Below are 18,975 nucleotides of genomic sequence, written 5' to 3'. Positions count from 1 at the left end.
AGGAGAGCATGAGAGGAGAGGTGAGGACAAGAACAAGTTAACATGGTGTCATATCTTACCTACTAACAGTTGAACCAGTTTACAGTGATGACTCACACAATGTGGTGTGTGTGTGTGTGTGTGTGTGTGTGTGTGTGTGTGTGTGTGTGTGTGTGTGTGTGTGTGTGTGTGTGTGTGTGTGTGCGCGCGCGTGCGCGCGCACGCCCTGTCAGGTGCCGTGTCTGTGCCCAGGGTCATGGTTCATAACAGGGCGGGGCACCAGGACCTGTTGAGAACAACACCTCCAGTATGACATATGTCAGTGTGTTGATTCAACTGAACCGTCTAGACTCCATTTTGTTTTGCCTCGTCTGATCAAAGCATAAAGATTATTACAGGGTAAGAGATTTTAAACAATACACTGTAGCAATAATCTGTCTAGTCTGGTGTTAACAACACCAGACAGCGCGAGGCGTTGTGAGCTTGTAGATCTGCTATTTTTGGCTAAAGTTCTCCTCAGAAAAGGGATGCTAGGTTTCGAGTGGTTATGGTAAAAAGAAAAATCATATCACATAATGATTTGGCAGACCCCCTGTAGTAACTCTGAGGACCCCCTAGGGGTCCCTGACCCCCTGTTGAAGACCCCTGCTGTAACCTGAAAAAAAAAAACGTTTTTTTTTCCTTTTTTTTCAAAAGGGCACTTCTGGTCAAGAGGGCAAAGGGCAGGTGCTCCAGCACCACCTAGAGTCTATCTGTGCACGTCCCTGGTACTGTTCATCCTCCTATAATTTGAGTAACCTCTGTCCGTTTGTCTGTCGTGGTGAGTGTAGTGGTGAAGCTACCCGGTTCTCCTCAGTGGCTGGAGCAATTGCTCTGATTTTGCACACAGCCATTGACCATTACCATCTGAACTTAACTGTGAAGCCCGTTTTTCGATTTCATCAAATCTCAGCTTCTTATTAGCGTTTATGTGTCAAACAATGTCGCCTCCCGGGTTGCCAGATCATGTGCGCATATCCCCCCACGGATGCGTCGACCGGGTATGGTCTAGTATAGACAAATCCACAGAGCGCTCCCCTGGCACAGTCATATCTGCGGTGTCAGAATGCACACCACAGCTCTCTGTGGATTCCTCTATAGGAAGCATGTCTTCAAATCACTGTTAAGTTCTGCCTGGAATATAGACGGGAGACGGTGATAGAAAGATCATGATTGAACGTGTGTGTGTGTGTGTGTGTGTGTGTGTGTGTGTGTGTGTGTGTGTGTGTGTGTGTGTGTGTGTGTGTGTGTGTGTGTGTGTGTGTGTGTGTGTGTGTGTGTGTTTGTGTGTGTGTGTGTGTGTGTGTGGGAGGGGCGGGGGGTGAGCAGACGCCTGCTACCTGCAGAGTGTACCCTGTGTGTGTGTGTTGCACCAACATGGTTGCACCAGGGAGACAAAGGCAAGACCCGCCCAGCTCTGCTTCAGATTGGCTTACTATGATATCTGATATATATCGCTTGTCTAAACCTAAACCAATCATCTCTCCTCTTGTCTAAACCTAAACCAATCAGAGGTAGAATAGGGCGGGTCATGTCTCTTGCTGTGCTGAGGTTAGAGTGACAGTAGATCACTGGATGATAATAAACATTATAATCCTCTGAAGCCTATTTTAATCTCAGTCATTGTAACACATGTTGTTGAATTGCAAAAGTAAATGTTTACAATACTAGTTAGTAAAAAGGTGTTTTTAAAAGCTGTTAGAAGTAACTTGTTGTAGTAACTTGTATTTAGAATCACATCACAGTTTACAAGTGTAAAGCAGTCACCTCCACAGCTGACAGTAAGTCATGTGACCTCAGGGGACTTTGGTCATGGGATGCTTTGTTGTAGAGTGAGAACATTCCCGTGTCATTCCATCCATGTGTGTGTGGGTTGTGTTATAAACACAACCCACTGTCTGTACTGTTGATAAAGGAAGCATGTCTTCAAAACACTCTGTTTAGTTCTGCCTGGAATATAGACGCTGATAGAAAGATCATGCTTGAACTCGTCATTGTGTGTGTGTGTGTGTGTGTGTGTGTGTGTGTGTGTGTGTGTGTGTGTGTGTGTGTGTGTGTGTGTGGGTGTGGGTGTGGTGTGTGTGCAGGCATGCAATGCTCATTTGATATGTTCTTGCACTCTATTTCAATGACGTGACGCGCACGCCGCTTAACACCTACACTGCAAATCACACAATGGACAATTGATATGCATCTAGGCTTATTCCTATGTTAATTCGCTAGGTGTGAGTCGGGAGCCTTTGAAAACTTTGTTGAGTTGCGAATTTAAAGTAGTTTTGGTCAAATAAGTTTCAGCACGGCGTGCAAGGCCGTCCAGTAGTGTTTAACACCGGGATTCCCGGGATGCGGGAATCCCGGGAATTCGGGTTTTTTTACCATCCCGGGAATTCACCTCGGTTCCCGGGCTTCCCGTTTTTTTTTTTTCTTGTTAGAAATGAATACTAATTAGTAGAAAGACCTATCTACAGCGTGGAGGAATTACTATTATAATTAGGCAAGTTACTTGCCGCGTTGCCGACCAGGGCAGGGTCCCATCGTCCCGTTGTGAACCAATATTGGACGCACTGAATGTAACAGTAGTAGGCTAATGAACAAAATAAAACACAAGTGGCCGTGATGCCCCATGCCTGCCCTGCGCACGCTGATTTCACTGTTTCCTCTGCTGTCTATAGTAGACACCAGTTGACTAGTTCATATTCAACATCATCAAGTGAAACGCTGCATAAACAGTAGGTAGGTTTGATCGAGCCTATATTCCAGCTTAAAATGCGCGCAAGCCAAGCAATGCTTTTGATAGAGAGAGAGGACAGACCGGAGAGCTGGAGAGAGAGAGAGAGAGAGAGAGAGAGAGAGAGAGAGAGAGAGAGAGAGAGAGAGAGAGAGAGAGAGAGAGAGAGAGAGAGAGAGAATTAGACCGATGTGGTCCGATTTTTGTATCATCATTAATGCAGCCTACCCTACCTACTGTACACTTGCATCTTAGAACGTTCAAACCACCATTTTACTAGAACTACAGTAGAACAAGTGAACTGCACAACAGCTGTCTGTCTCATTGATTGTCAGTGCTGGCATGTGCACATCAAAATCACACTACAAAACCCCACATTTGATCAACAACAAAATATAGATTAATAGACAACATACAGCCAACATCCCCAAATGGAGTCTTATAATATCCAGCAAGTAGCCTAATATAGATTAATAACTGCAAACAAATTACAAGTTTAGGCTATCAAATCAATATCCTACAAAAGTAGAGATAAACTGTGACCTCACCGGCGCTCTGATGGACAATGAATAAATAATCCCTTTGCACATTCTCTTGTCAATAATGATACAAATGGAACGTTTATTTCAGCAGCTAGAGTTTGACATTGTTTGAGTGCGTTTTGAGCGCAGCTCATCGTTAAGTTAATTGTCTTCACCCGCTGCTGCGCAACAAGGCAGATCTCCGCCAGGGCAGGCCACTATAGGCTATTATATTTATATATTATATTTATATGCTTTTAAAAAAATCAACTTAAGTCATTATTAGTGCAAGTTCATAGGTGGACACAATAGGGACATTTGGGCACCTCGGTGTAAAATTGGCTATTTAAGTATCTACATATAAATGCATCTTAGTGGGCACTTTTTTTTTTTTTTTTTACCCTTTAACGGGAATTCCCGGGAAGCCCGGGAAAAGGTCTGAAAATTCCCGGGAATTAAAATTAGCTATTTCCCGGAAAATGTTAAACCCTACCGTCCAGTGAGCATTGCATCCCTGTGTGTGTGTGTGTGTGTGTGTGTGTGTGTGTGTGTGTGCGTGCGTGCGTGCGTGCGTGCGTGCGTGCGTGCGTGCGTGCGTGCGTGTGCGTGTGCGTGTGTGTGTGTGTGTGTGCGCACACGCCTGTGGAGAGGAGTGAGTGTTTCCTGTGCGTTTGTACCAGAGACAAAGGCAAGACCCGCCCAGCTCTGCCTCAGATTGGGTTACCATGATATCTGACCCTATACCTTAACGTATTGGTTCTTGGGGGGAGGGGGGGGGGGGGTACAAATTAATTACAAAATGTAATAATAAAGAGTCACAATCATTGTACCCCTTTATCCATATTGTATACTTTGGCTATTCAAAAATAGCAGATATACAAGCTCATAGCTTTAGTTCAAAATGTTTAATTATGAACTCTGAACTGAACTACTTCATTTTAAAATGTGTGAACTGAACTTTGAACTAGTTCATGTAGAAAGTGAACTTTCAACACTGCCCCTGGGTGTCACACATGGTCCCTGTGTGGACACTGTGATGGCAGACCTCTGACCTGTGTGTGTGTGTGTGTGTGTGTGTGTGTGTGTGTGTGTGTGTGTGTGTGTGTGTGCGCGTGCGTGCGTGCGCACGTCTGCAATGCTGGCTCGCACGTGTGCAGTGCTTGTGTGCGCGAGCGTGAAGCCAGCGCGTGTGTGTGTTTGTGTGTCTGTGTGTGCGCGTGAAGCCAGCGTGTATGTGTGTGTCTTTAAGTGGCGCATGTGTTCCACTGCCTCCTATTTGTGTTGAATTAGTGTAACTGGTTGCATGTTTGTGTTGCAATCAGCTGCAGCTGTTGAGGCCGTGCTCGGACGGACACACAGACACACAGTTAAATGTAGGAGTGGTTGGCATCACTCAGAAATTGTGCCAGTGGCCCCCATAAGAGAAGACAGTCACTGGGGGGCGTGTTCTCTCCTCCGAGTCATCAGTGCCCATACCCTAGATGGCAGTGATGCGCGGGTGGCGCGGGTGGGTCGAGTCAGAATTTCAGAGGCAATTATGCGGGCTGCGGGTGAGCGGGTCAGCCGCTCTCACACGCAAAAAATAAATAAAAAATCACATGCTCTTGTTTTGTCTTTATTCCTAATAAGGATAAGAATAATAACAATAAAACAGTTTGAACACATAAAACACACGCATCACTACTAGGTGGGGTTGGTGAAAGGGCCTTTCTGTGTGGAGTTTCCTACCGGGGAAACTCCCCCCTGTCAGGTGATAAGTAGCAGCTTGCTAGCTCTCATGCATTGAAGGAGGCATGAGCTCAAGAAGTCACAATATGATGCGTTGTGAGCTTGTGGATCTGCTATTTAAAAAAAAAAAGTTGTTAGAAGTAACTTGTTGTAATTAGAATCACATCACAGTTTACAAGTGTAAAGCATTCACCTCCACAGCTGACAGTAGGTCATGTGACCTCAGGGGAGTTGCTTGAGCTCATACATCAGATGTTGTTATAAAGAGTCCAGAGAAGTGTCTGTATTAGAGATAGCCTTCACCTTCGACCCTATAGCCTAGAGGAAGCCTTTATGACCAAGGTCATTAAATATCAATCACTCCTACATACCATCTCAGAGCTGCAGGTGCAGACTATTGGTTTTTATTTTTATGTGGCAGCCTAGGACATTATACCTACAGACTGGTTGTTAGAGGGTTTCAACATCTTGAGATGCGTGAAGCCAGTGTGTGTGTGTGTGTGTGTGTGTGTGTGTGTGTGTGTGTGTGTGCGTGTGTGCGTGCGTGCGTGCGTGCGTGTGTGCGTGCGTGCGTGTGTGTGTGTGTTTGTGTGTCTGTGTCTGTGTGTGCGCATGAAGCCAGCGTGTGTGTGCATGTCTTTAAGTGGTGCATGTGTTCCACTGCCTCCTGTTTGTGTTGAATTAGTGTAACTGGTTGCATGTTTGTGTTGCAATCACCACTTGGTATTTAATATGTAAAAGTTTGTCTGAGTATTATAAACACAACCTGTACTGTTGATATAGGAAGCATGTCTTCAGATCACTGTTTAATTCTGCCTGGAATATAGACGCTGATAGAAAGATCATGCTTGATCTTTCTTGATCTTTACACACACCTTTGCGTGCGTTCGTGCGTGCGTGTGTGCGTGTGCGTGCATGGGGCGGGAGCAAGTAAGCGAGAGATAGGGGGGAAGACTAGAGAAAACACTGATACAGATATGTTCATGAAACATCAATGTAAAGTACATGAATACACTGTTACATGTTTCCTCTCTCTCTCTGTCCTCACATAACCTCACTTCACCTGGCTTGTCCAGACAGGGTTAAATACTCAGTGACTCCTCCCCATCACTGTAGACACTACCTGTATGATAGAACTTTATGTGTTTATTCACAGTCCACCATTTTAACAGACAACACAGAGAGCTGAACAGCATGGACTGGCACGTTGGATTAAAGCATAAAGATTAATATAGGGTAACTGTTTTAATCGCTTTAATATAACTAATGTCTGGTATTATATAGGTGATGTAGGATGTTTATATAATGACTCTGTCATACAAGTTTAATATCCAAACAATGCAGTATTGCTTTTTTTTCTTTTTTCTTTTTTATATTTTTGGGGTCTTTGTGGCCTTTATTTATAGTTGTCAGTAGAGACAGACATACAGACAGACAGACAGACAGACAGACAGACAGACATGCAGCCAAGATTGTCGGGAACGGGACTCGAACCTGCAATGCGCTGTCAGACTACATTGGAGCCCAGGTGCCCGGACCGCTGCCTACACATACGTCATGAGATAGTATGAGCGAATGGGTAAGGGGATCAATGTCACATGATTCCCTTGTTTGACCCTTTGAAGGTGCAAACAAAGGTGCTTATTGGTCAAAAACTCGGATATGTGTCTCAAAGAATGACCCCTCCCTCGCTCCCGGCCCCCCATCCCCCCCACCTCTCTCTCTGTCTCTCTAATGATATCAACACCTCATACGTAGCAGACAGAGCAGAACATACAGGGCTGAATTAACTGTTTGTGGAGCACAGGGCTGTCAGTGTGTTGGGGAAAAGTTGAAAAGGTTTTCTTCCTCAGTGGGACAGGAGTTGAAGACAGGCCTGAGAACACAGAGAGACTTGTAAACAGAATGTGAGTTAGATAAGGAATAAGTTATGACTCTGACATTAACACAGTGTGAGTCACTCAGAGTCTCCACTAGCCTGAGGCAGTTCACTCAGAGGAGTGGGCGGGGCCTATGGTCTGGAGACAGGCAGGCTGCACAGCAGTTTACTGTAAACCATGTGACCACAACTTTGTGTTTCTCTCTCTCTCTCTACTTGACAGTGTTGGGCAAGTTGCTTTTAAAAAGTAACTAGTTATAGTTAGGGGGGGAAAAGATATGTGTGTACGGTAACAGGATAGGTGGGCACTAGAGACATCTGGACACCTCCATGTGAAATTGGCTATTTTGTCCAAAATATTAGAAAATTAAATATTTGGAAAGTGTTTATAAGTAAAGTATGTAGATGATTAGAACATGCTTAAACGTTCACAATTAAGGTCTAATATTTCTACAATTGCTACAAATTGTCATTTTGGGGCATAAACAAGTTGAAGGATAAAATTAATTATTTCAGCAGATCAGGTAAAGAAGTGGTGAAGATCAGAAACAACTGTAGTAGTGAGGTGAACACAATGCTGCATATGGCACCCCTGGTGTGTGCGTGTGTGTGTGTGTGTGTGTGTGTGTGTGTGTGTGTGTGTGTGTGTGTGTGTGTGTGTGTGTGTGTGTGTGTGTGTGTGTGTGTGTGTTTGTTTTTCTTGGTGACAAACTGTATATTATATTATCTGTATCTTATTTATTAACAATACATATTTACGTACCGTAATATGAATTTACGGTACCAATGTAATGCTGTGGATGAAAAGGTTAATTGCAGGGGGTCCCTGAGACAGATAAGTTTGAGGACCACTGGGTTAGAGTGACAGTAGATCACTGGATGATAATAAACATTATAATCCTCTGAAGTCTATTTTAATCTCAGTCATTGTAACACATGTTGTTGAATTGCTAAAGTAATTAGTTACAATACTAGTTAGTAAAAAGGTAGTGGAGTTCAACACTGGTCAGCAACATGTTTAGAAGAGCAGAACAGAACAGAAGTCCATGTGAGTTAGATAGATCAGTGGTTCTGAAACATCTTCATGTCAAGGAGACATAAACTGATTTGTATTTATAATCATAAAACATTGAGCCAGTGGCCCCCATAAGAGAAGACAGTCAACATTCTTCAAAAAATAGCAGATCTACAAGCTCACAACAAGTCACAATATGATGCGTTGTGAGCTTGTGGATCTGCTATTAAAAAAAAGCTGTAAAATAAAATAGGGTTTAACTTTATAAACTGGTACTCATTTTGGGTGACTGCTCATAAGTCCGACATCCCACTACTCCGACTACGTGGCTTCCCCGTGCGGTTAGGGTTAGGGATAGGGTTAGTAATGTCTGAACAATGACATGTCGGAACAATGAAACCCTCATTTTGCTGTAACTAAATGGAGACCAGGTACCCCCAGGGGTCCTCGGGGTCCCTGGACCCCATGTTGAGAACCAGTGAGTTAGATCATTTTAGTGATGTGTTGTAATTAGAATCACATCACAGTTTAAGAAAAGTCATGTGACCTCATGGGAATTTGGTCATGTGATACTTTGTTGTAGAGTGAGGTTTGTGTGTGTGTGTGTGTGTGTGTGTGTGTGTGTGTGTGTGTGCGCGCGCGCGTGCGTGCGTGCGTGCGTGCGTGTGCGTGCGTGCGTGCGTGCGTGCGTGCGTGCGTGCGCGGATATATATGTGAACATATAGATCCTTGTCAAAATAATGTGATAAGAATGAACAATAAGTTATGACTGACTTTTATCACAGTGAGTCACTCAGAGTCTCCACAACAGTTTACTGTAAATCATGTGATGTGACCACAGAGGAAGTTGGTCCTGCTGCTTTTTTAAGAACAATCTTAAAAAGCTATTATTTGAACAAGCTTTTGCAAATGTAATATGATTTTATGTCCACGTTGTATCATTATTTGCTGTATACTTGAGATTATGTCTCCGCCAGGCCGAAAGGCATGGCGAGAGAGTATGTTTTCCACCCCGTCCGTCCGTCCGTCCGTCCGTCCGTCCGTCTGTGACCAGCTAATCTCCGGCACCGTTGGCTTGATTGCAGTGAAACTGTGCACACACACTCCCTGGATGCCAATTCCGAACCTCTGCCCCAATTCTTTCTCATTTCTCTTATAGCGCCACCAGGAGGCCGATTTGTGCAAAACATATTTTTTGACAGTACTACTACAGATTTTGTCCAAAAATCACACAAATCAGTACACAGTATCTCTATAGTCATTAAACGAAGCGAGTCTTTCAGATTTCTCATATTCCATCGTGATTGGCTAAAAATGTCTTCCAAAGTTTGCAGGAGTGCTCCGTTTTGAACAAAATGCCTCAAATCATGAACACAGCATGCAATTTCCGTGAAATTTTGCACCCTCATTCCCATTAGGCCGAGGAAGAACTACCATTTTAAAATTTTAAAATCAGCCTCATGGTGGCGCTATAACAGGCCGATTTGTGTTTTTACCTATAACTGCACAGATCTGTGTAAAACGTTGTATGCACACTCCCTAGAGGTCAAGGAAAAACCTTTGCACTGCATTTTTCACATCTGCCTTTTATAGCGCCACCAGGAGGCCGACTTATGTAAAACACATTATTTTATACTACTCCTTCCAATTTCATCCAAATTTCACGCAAATCGGTACACATGATCTCTATAGTCATGTGATCACGTCGGATGTGTTTGATTTTTCATATTCCATACTGATTGGCTAAGATTGACATCTAAAGTTTGCATTATTGGCTCCGCAAATCATGAATGCACCGTCCGATTGCGGTCAAACTTTGCACGCACATTCACACTATGTTGAGGAACAAATGCCACCCTTATAACATTGGCCTGTTATAGCGCCACCAGCAGGTCTAATTTAGCGAAACAAATTTGTAACAAAATGCTCCGAGGAGCACTTTTTCTAGTTGTACAGGCTTTTTACTGTTCTACCTATTGTAATACCTTGTTTTGTTTTTAATCTCTATGTATGTGAAGCACCTTGTGAACCATCTCTGTGAGAAGTGCTGTATAAATAAAATGTACTTACTTACTTACTTACTTTCAGTTCCTGTCTGTCTGTCTGTCTGTCTGTCTGTCTGTCTGTCTGTCTGTCTGTCTGTCTGTCTGTCTGTCTGTCTGTCTGTCTGTCTGTCTCTGTCTCTGTCTGTCTGTCTGTCTGTCTGTCTCTGTATGTCTCTCCCTCTGTCTGTCTGTCTGTCTGTCTGTCTGTCTGTCTGTCTGTCTGTCTGTCTGTCTGTCTCTCTAGCTCCATCCATTCCCCTGTCTGTCTCTCTTTGTGATTTCAAGGAGCAAAAAAAAAAGAAAATACTAATTGTAAAGTGTGAGAATCCTCTATACCATATACACAACACAACTAAGTGATGAGTGATGTCATGATAAGTTACAAGAAGAAAAAGACAATTCAATAACAGTGTGAAATATCAGCCGAGTATTAATATTTTTGCATTTTCCCCACTCTCATAGTCTCATATTGATAGGAATATATTTATATTCTATGTCAAAACATATTGTCAGCTGGGCTCAACTGAGACAGAAGCGGCTGATGTGTGTACTCCTCCATTCAACGACGTGTTACAGAGAGAGACAAAGCTGATGTATACTTCTCCCTACAATGGTGTTTTACCGATCGGATTGTGCTGTTTGTGTAGGTCTGCTAAATATTCAGTAATATTTATTGGCCGTTAAGATCAATTCCGAATATTCGGTGCATCCTTAGTAGAAATAGAGCTTCATGTACATAGTCGACACGGTGTAGGACTTTGCTTTCAAGTATATCCCATGTATCCCATATGTTTAATTAAATATGACATGTTCCTATTTCGCACGTATTAAGTACCAGGTTAAAACCTGGAGGCATGGCCAATGCTGTGTCGCTATATTTTGAGTGGCCAAACAGCAGAGGCGCAAAATATGGCCCTCAATGTTAGAATCCTTTCAATTGAAATGCAGCCACACAAACATAAACATGTTTGAACAGTGTTCAAGCTAACAAGCTAACGGTAGCCTGCATGCTGCTGTCAGAGCAGTAGTGTTGTTGACTGTTTCTGCTGGCTGTAATGTCCATGTTGGAAAACTGGGGGCAAACTGACAAATCAGGAATTTGATTTTTTTGGTGCCTGGCCCAAGCAATACTGTACATTCTGTCGGCCCAGAGGGTTTAAATAGGACTTCCAGGGCTGTGGGCCATTTATAATGTTGATCCCTGAATGCAACAAACTACGGAATGTCATTATAAATGTGTAACTGGTATTTTACTGTATTTGTACTATTTATTTACTGTGTTTCTGTAAGGCTGTCTATAAAAGGCAACATATTGAATACTTTACAAATCAATCTGAAGACCATTTGACTAAACCACCTAGATTTAGGAGGTTTCGCCTCCATTAGTTTTCTCTGAACCCACAGAGGCTGTTAATAATAATGAATACAATTTACTGCTTTAACCCATTAAGACCGGGAAAGCCATCTGTCATTTTACATTTTAACCACTTTAACCATTATTATATACTCTGGCTATTCAAAAATAGCAGATCTACAAGTTCATAACGCGGCGCTGAGGGCCGCGCTATGAGCTTGTAGATCTGCTATTTTATTTTAAAACTGTGAAAATGTGTGCAAATCTTTGAATATATATGTTTTTTAAAGTGAACATTTTTAACTCAAATCTTTGTTTCTGGAGGATTCTACAAATGTCTATATCCCAACAGTTTTTCTTTTTTTCAACTTATGTTGCTAATATCAGTGGTTCTCAAACTTCTTCAAGTCAAGGACCCCACAAAAATATGTAGACTATTTGGCCGTGAACCCCTATCTCAAAATATTATGTCCCAGGGACCCCCATGCAAAAGCAAAGATTTGAGTTAAAAATGTATATATATTCAAAAATGTGCACACATGTGCCAATATTTAAAAAAAAATGATAATAGCAGATCTACAAGCTCATAGCGCGGCACTTGGTGCCACGCTATGAGCTTGTATATCTGCTATTTTTTGAATAGCCAAAGAAATCTAAAATGACAGAAATGCGTTCCCGGTCTTAATGGGTTAATAATGAAATCTGGGGAATCTGCAAATAAATGGATCTTATAACAATGAGTTTTTACTGCAGACAGTTTTCTCTGTAGCTGCCAGTAGCTCTGTGCACTGGGCTCTGAAGCACCAGTACTGTTATCTCCATCTTTAGGAAACATAGAACAAGAGCAAAGCTTCCTGCATTCACTATAGTTTATATTCAGTGACTTTATCACTTGCCTTTGTATTGATATAAGCTAATGACATGATTCTCTGCCCTTTTACTGTTTCAGTCTGGCTTTTGTGAGACTGTAGCACAATATAAAGATAAATGTATCAATCCGATGCGTGTATGTCACGATTTTTCATAAAAAGCAGATCTACAAGCTCATAGCTCATATGAGCCTGTAGATCTGCTATTTTAGAAAAAATATGAACATTTGTGCAAATCTTTGAATTATATATTATATTTTAAAGCAAACATTTTTAAATCAAATCTTTGCTTCTGCGGGGGCGGGGGGGGGGGGGGGGGGGTGTTTAAGCTAACATGCTAACAGTTGTCTGCATGCTGCTGTCAGAGCAGTAGTGTTGTTGAACAGTGTTTAAGCTAACAAGCTGATGGTAACCTGTATGCTGCTGTCAGAGCAGTAGTGTTGTTGAACAGTGTTTAAGCTAACAAGCTAATGGTATCCTGCATGCTGCCGTCAGAGCAGTAGTGTTGTTGAACAGTGTTTAAGCTAACAAGCTAACGGTAGCCTGCATGCTGCTGTCAGAGCAGTAGTGTTTTTGAACAGTTTTAAGCTAACAAGCTAACAGTAGCCTGCATACTGCTGTCAGAGCAGTAGTGTTGTTGAACAGTGTTTAAGCTAACAAGCTAACGGTAGCCTACATGCTGCTGTCAGAGCAGTAGTGTTGTTGAACAGTGTTTAAGCTAACAAGTTAACGGTAGCCTGCATGCTGCTGTCAGGACAGTAGTGTTGTTGAACAGTGTTTAAGCTAACACGCTAACGGTAGCCTGTATGCTGTTGTCGAACAGTATTTAAGCTAACATGCTAACAGTAGTCTACATGCTGCAGTCAGAGCAGTAGTGTTGTTGAACAGTGTTTAAGCTAACAAGCTAATGGTAGCCTGTATGCTGCTGTCAGAGCAGTAGTGTTGTTGAACAGTGTTTAAGCTAACAAGCTAACAGTAGCCTGCATGCTGCGGTCAGAGCAGTAGTGTTGTTGAACAGTTTTTAAGCTAACAAGCTAATGGTAGCCTGTATGCTGCTGTCAGAGCAGTAGTGTTGTTGAACAGTGTTTAAGCTAACACGCTAACGGTAGCCTGTATGCTGCTGTCGAACAGTGTTTAAGCTAACATGCTAACAGTAGTCTACATGCTGCAGTCAGAGCAGTAGTGTTGTTGAACAGTGTTTAAGCTAACACGCTAACGGTAGCCTGTATGCTGCTGTCGAACAGTGTTTAAGCTAACATGCTAACAGTAGTCTACATGCTGCAGTCAGAGCAGTAGTGTTGTTGAACAGTGTTTAAGCTAACATGCTAACAGTAGTCTGCATGCTGCTGTCAGAGCAGTAGTGTTGTTGAACAGTGTTTAAGCTAACATTCTAACAGTAGTCTGCATGCTGCTGTCAGAGCAGTAGTGTTGTTGAACAGTGTTTAACGGGGTGCTCCTTCCATTCCGACATCTCGCCACTCCGACTAGTGGTTTCCGCGTGCGGTTAGGGTTAGGTATAGGGTTCGTTAACGTCGGAAAGGCGACATGTCGGAAAGGCGAAATGCACCCATGTTTAAGCTAACATGCTAACAGTAGTCTGCATGCTGCTGTCAGAGCAGTAGTGTTGTTGAACAGTGTTTAAGCTAACATTCTAACTGTAGTCTGCATGCTGCTGTCAGAGCAGTAGTGTTGTTGAACAGTGTTTAACGGGGTGCTCCTTCCATTCCGACATCTCGCCACTCCGACTAGTGGTTTCCGCGTGCGGTTAGGGTTAGGTATAGGGTTCGTTAACGTCGGAAAGGCGACATGTCGGAAAGGCGAAATGCACCCGTGTTTAAGCTAACAAGCTAACGGTAGCCTGTATGCTGCTGTCAGAGCAGTAGTGTTGTTGACAGTCATGCTTCTGTTGGCTGTAATGTCCATGTTGGAACACCGGGGGCAAACTGACAGCTCAGTTATGTGAATAGCATTCAAATGAAGCACCAACATCTGTGTTATGTTTTTTTTTGGTGCCTGGCCCAAGCAAGATACTGAACATTCTGTTGGCCCAGAGGGTTTAAATAGGACTTCCAGGGCTTTAGGCCATTTATAATGTTGATCCCTGAATGCAACAAACTATGGATCGTCATTATAACTCTGCAACTGGTATTTTACTGTATTTGTACTATTTATTTACTGTGTTTCTGTAAGGCTGTCTATAAAAGGCAACATATTGAATACTTTACAAATCAATTGGAAGACCATTAGACTAAACCTCTAGATTTAGGATGTTCAGCCTCCATTAATTTTCTCTGAACCCACAGAGGCTGTTAATAATAATCAATACAATTTACTGCTTAACCCATTAAGACCGGGAAAGTGATCTGTCATTTTAGATTTTAACCACTTTAACCATTATTATATACTCTGGCTATTCAAAAATAGCAGATATACAAGCTCATATGCGGTACCGAGTGCCACGCTATGAGCTTGTAGATCTGCTATTTTATTTTAAAACTGTGAAAATGTGTGCAAATCTTTGAATATATGTTTTTTAAAGTAAAGTACATTTTTAACTCAAATCTTTTCTTCTAGGGGATTCTACAAATGTCTAAATCGTAACAGTTTTTCTTTTTTTCAACTTATGTTGCTATAATATCAGTGGTTCTTAAACTTCTTCATGTCAAAGACCCCACAATGATATATAGCCTATTTGGCCACGAACCCCTATCTCAAAATATTTTGTCCCAGGGACTCTCATGCAAAAGCAAAGATTTTACTTAAAATGTATATATATTCAAAGATTTGCACAAATGTTCCAATATTTAAAAAAAAAGCAGATCTACAAGCTCATAGCTGCAATTTTTGAATAGCCAAAGAAATCTAAAATGAAAGAGATGCGTTCCCGGTCTTAATGGGTTAATAAGGAAATCTTATATATGGAATATGCAAATAAATGGATCTTATAACAATGAGTTTTTACTGCATACAGTTTTCTCTGTAGCTGCCTGTAGCTCTGTGCACTGGGCTCTGAAGCACCAGTACTGCTGTTATCTCCATCTTTAGGATACATAGAACAAGAGCAAAGCTTCCTGCATTCACTATAGTTTATATTCAGTGACTTTATCACCTGCCTTTGTATTGATATAAGTTAATGACATGATTCTCTGCCCTTTTACTGTTTCAGTCTGGCTTTTGTGAGACTGTAGCACAATATAAAGATAAATGTATCAATCCGATGCACATTGAAAGGAAAATAGATCTACAATATGAAGGCAAGCACATTTCATTGAAATGAATAGGCTGCCATTTCCCACGCCTCATCCAGTTCTTCTAATAATCCATGTTTATAAGGGATTTAATCTGATATTTTTTTAAAAAGCTTTGTTCATTTATTTTTGATCCACCTCACATCGGTGTGATTTGCATGTTATCACAAACAAGTATTAGATTTATATATGTGTGTGTGTGTGTGTGTGTGTGTGTGTGTGTGTGTGTGTGTGTGTGTGTGTGTGCGTGCGTGTGCGCATTGTGTATATGCAGCAAACATTTACTGTTTTCTGGTCTATTTTGACTGTAATCTTGACAGGTTTAATAAAGACCAAAGATGAGTCATTGTGAGGAGAGAGAGGAGGAGGGAACTGACAAACAGCTCATCCACAGACCAGAGCCTCCATCTGTGTCTATGAAGAGTGATGAACCTGGACCTCCAGATACAAAGTAGGTCAATCCTCCTATACATTTTAATTTACTTATAAAATGTACTTTTTCACCCCAAAAAAATACTTTTTGTCTATCTATTAGTCACCCCATGGAGACTTGAATTCATGGATATTTTTTAGTTTGTCATTTTTTCTCATTCCTAAGCCAATAATTTGATGACCAGCGGACCGTTAGGCAGCGGTTCCGGTAGGAGACACAAAGGCGACTCTTTGTGTCTCCTACCGGAACCGCTGCCGGTCATCAAATTATTGGCTTAGAAATGAGACAAAACAAAAAATGATCCATGGATTCAAGTGTCCATGGGGTGACTAATAGAAAGGGGAAAAAAATCATTTTGGGGGTGAACTATCCCTTTAATAATAATAAAAAGTCCATGCTCCTGAACATTTTATGGTTCTGCTACATTTTTAAAGTAGAAAGGTTCATTTCAATTTGCTGTAGAAAACATTATGATCTCAGACAATAGGGAACGCACCTCACACCATGCAGACACAACCTGTTTATTTAAGGTGATGGAACCAGATACTCTGATTGTTTTTTATTAATGCAACGCCCAAAACACACCCATGACAGTAGGTGTTGTGACTGACTGGCACTACAGGCCCTTTAGAGTCCTCTAGATAGGACCATAGCTCTGGACACAACCCCACAGAGTAAGTTAAGTCATGTGACATGGAGCTATAAGTTACATAGTTAAAATAGGGCCCATAGAGTCTAATAACAGTGTGTCCTCCCTGTCCAATGTTTATCTATAGATTATAAGTTACTATATGTTCACTTTGTGAACAAAGTCGTACAAATATATCTGTCTGTGTGTGTGTGTGTGTGTGTGTGTGTGTGTGTGTGTGTGTGTGTGTGTGTGTGTGTGTGTGTGTGTGTGTGTGTGTGTGTGTGTGTGTGTGTGTGTGTGTGTGTGTGTGTGTGTGTGTCTGTCTGTCTGTCTGTCTGTCTGTCTGTCTGTCTGTCTGTCTGTCTGTCTGTCTGTCTGTCTGTCTGTCTGTCTGTCTGTCTGTCTGTCTGTCTGTCTGTCTGCTTGTCGGTTGATCTATCTATCTATCTATCTATCTATCTATCTATCTATCTATCTATCTATCTATCTATCTAATCTAATTATTGAATATACTTGTATAATAGGACATAACAATAAATAATTTTGAACACATGGTCTTACTATCCATGTGATAATTGTAAAAAATATGTGTGTGATTCCAGAAGTCTTCACCACAGACCAGAGTCTCCAACACCCAGCTGTGTGTCTATGAAGAGTGACCGGTCTAAAGGATGGGTTCCTAACTTCAGTAATGAACCTGGACCTCCAGACAAAAAGTATGTGAATCCTTCTATAGAATATAAATAACATTATATGTCAACACAATCTCATGCTAAGTTTCATGTTTCACTTGCTGAAAGCTAAATATAATAACAGCATGGCCTCCCTGCCTAGTCTTTATCTATAGATCATAAGTTACTAAGTGTGCAGTTTGTGAATGAAGTACAATTTGACAATGTAGTTTTCAGTGGTGAAGCTGAACTATACAGACTGGCTGTTTGTGTGCATGATGTCCTATCTATGTAATAAACTATTTTAAATGTATCTATCTATTGTTTCATTGCTAGTTGTTCTTTTTTCATGTTGTGAGGGTAAACTTAAAGATTTTACTCTCTTACACTTGTATAATGGGACATAACAATGAACAGTTTTCAACACATGGTCTTTTTTAATTCATGTGATAATTGTAACAATATTTGTATAAGTCTTCACCACAGACCAGAGTCTCCAACACCCAGCTATATGTCTATGAAGAGTGACCGGTCTAAAGGATGGGCTCCTGACTTCAGTAATGAACCTGGACCTCCACACACAAAGTATGTGAATCCTTCTATAGAATACACAACACTATGACAACATGATATCATGCTAAGTACATGCTAATTACTAAAGCACAAGACATCATTTCATAATGGTGTAGCATCCCTAACAGTATATGTGCAGTTTGGGAATTAATTGGGTGTTCAGTGGTGAAGCTGCACTATACAGACTGACTACTTGTGTGCATGTGCTATCAATTTAACTCCATATACAAAGTAGGTCAATCCTCCTATACATTTTAATTTACTTATAAACCACACTGTTAGATTAGTTGTTTCATCAATATTAATAAAAAAGTTGATGGTTGCTCCTGAAAATGTTATGGTGCTGCTACATGTTTAAAGTGGTAGCACCGGTGCTACCAAGTAGAAAAGTTCATTTCAATTTGCTGTAGAAAACATTCTGATCTCAGACAATAGGGAACGCACCTCACCATGCAGGCACAGCCTATTTCTTTAAGGTGATGGAACCAGATACTCTGATTGTTTTTTATTAATGCAACGCCCAAAACACACTCATGACGGTAGGTGTTGTGACTGACTGGCATTACAGGCCCTTTAGAGTCCTCTAGATAGGACCATAGCTCTGGACACACCCCCACAGAGATAGGACCATAGCTCTGGACACACCCCCACAGAGTAAGTTAAGTCATGTGACATGGAGCTACAGTATACGTTACATAGTTAAAATAGGGCCCATAGATTCTAATAACAGTGTGTCCTCCCTGTCCAATGTTTACCTATAGATTAAGTCACTACTTCAGTTTGTGAAGGAAGTCGTACAAATCTGTCTGTCTGTCTGCTTGTCGGTTGATCTGTCTGTCTGTCTTAGCCTGGCGTAGCTAGACTATATCACTGTGTGGATATGAGTCTGGTGCTTCCATGAGGACGTTTTGTTTCCCAAGGGGCGGGATCAAAACAATGGCCCTCGTCGCAATTGGTTAGACCTACGACCAACTACCAATTACAGTCGCCCATATTCGAATACTGGGCCCTGATTGGTTACACACATCTTCTGGAACAGGAAATGGATTCTCTATGGAGCGATGCCAGACCCAAATCGCATAGTGCAATTTTATTTTGCACTCGCAGATTTGTCTGGTCCCAGGCTATGTCTGTCTGTCTGTCTGTCTGTCTGTCTGTCTGTCTGTCTGTCTGTCTGTCTGTCTGTCTGTCTGTCTGTCTGCCATCCATCCATCCATCCATCCATCCACTGCATTTTTCAATTAATCATTTAACTCTGGTGA

At 41.7% G+C, this 18,975-nt stretch overlaps 1 protein-coding gene across 10 annotated transcripts in view; it reads left to right on the top strand.

Annotated features, from left to right (window-relative positions):
- Window positions 1-309: 309 nt before the first annotated feature.
- Window positions 310-18,975, top strand: part of LOC311062090 (NACHT, LRR and PYD domains-containing protein 12-like) — a gene marked incomplete at its 3' end in the record, with an annotated part of 437,600 nt that continues 418,934 nt past the window's right edge. For 7 of the 10 annotated variants that reach the window (XM_084080890.1, XM_084080888.1, XM_084080887.1 and 4 more), the window contains exons 1-4: window positions 6,220-6,231; window positions 15,726-15,856; window positions 17,072-17,185; window positions 17,615-17,725. In XM_084080890.1, the coding sequence (XP_083937016.1) occupies window positions 15,744-15,856; window positions 17,072-17,185; window positions 17,615-17,725 (338 nt within the window). In that variant the 5' untranslated portion in view covers window positions 6,220-6,231; window positions 15,726-15,743. Of the gene's footprint in view, window positions 379-6,219; window positions 6,232-15,725; window positions 15,857-17,071; window positions 17,186-17,614; window positions 17,726-18,975 lie in introns of those variants that run through there. The other 3 variants (XM_084080889.1, XM_084080886.1, XM_084080884.1) reach the window with 2 other exon arrangements.

Source organism: Gymnoscopelus microlampas (assembly GCF_963454915.1).
Source record: "Gymnoscopelus microlampas genome assembly, chromosome: 15".
NCBI lineage: Eukaryota > Metazoa > Chordata > Actinopteri > Myctophiformes > Myctophidae > Gymnoscopelus > Gymnoscopelus microlampas.
Note: the sequence above shows the minus strand (reverse complement) of the source record. Positions and strands in the feature narration are given on the sequence as shown.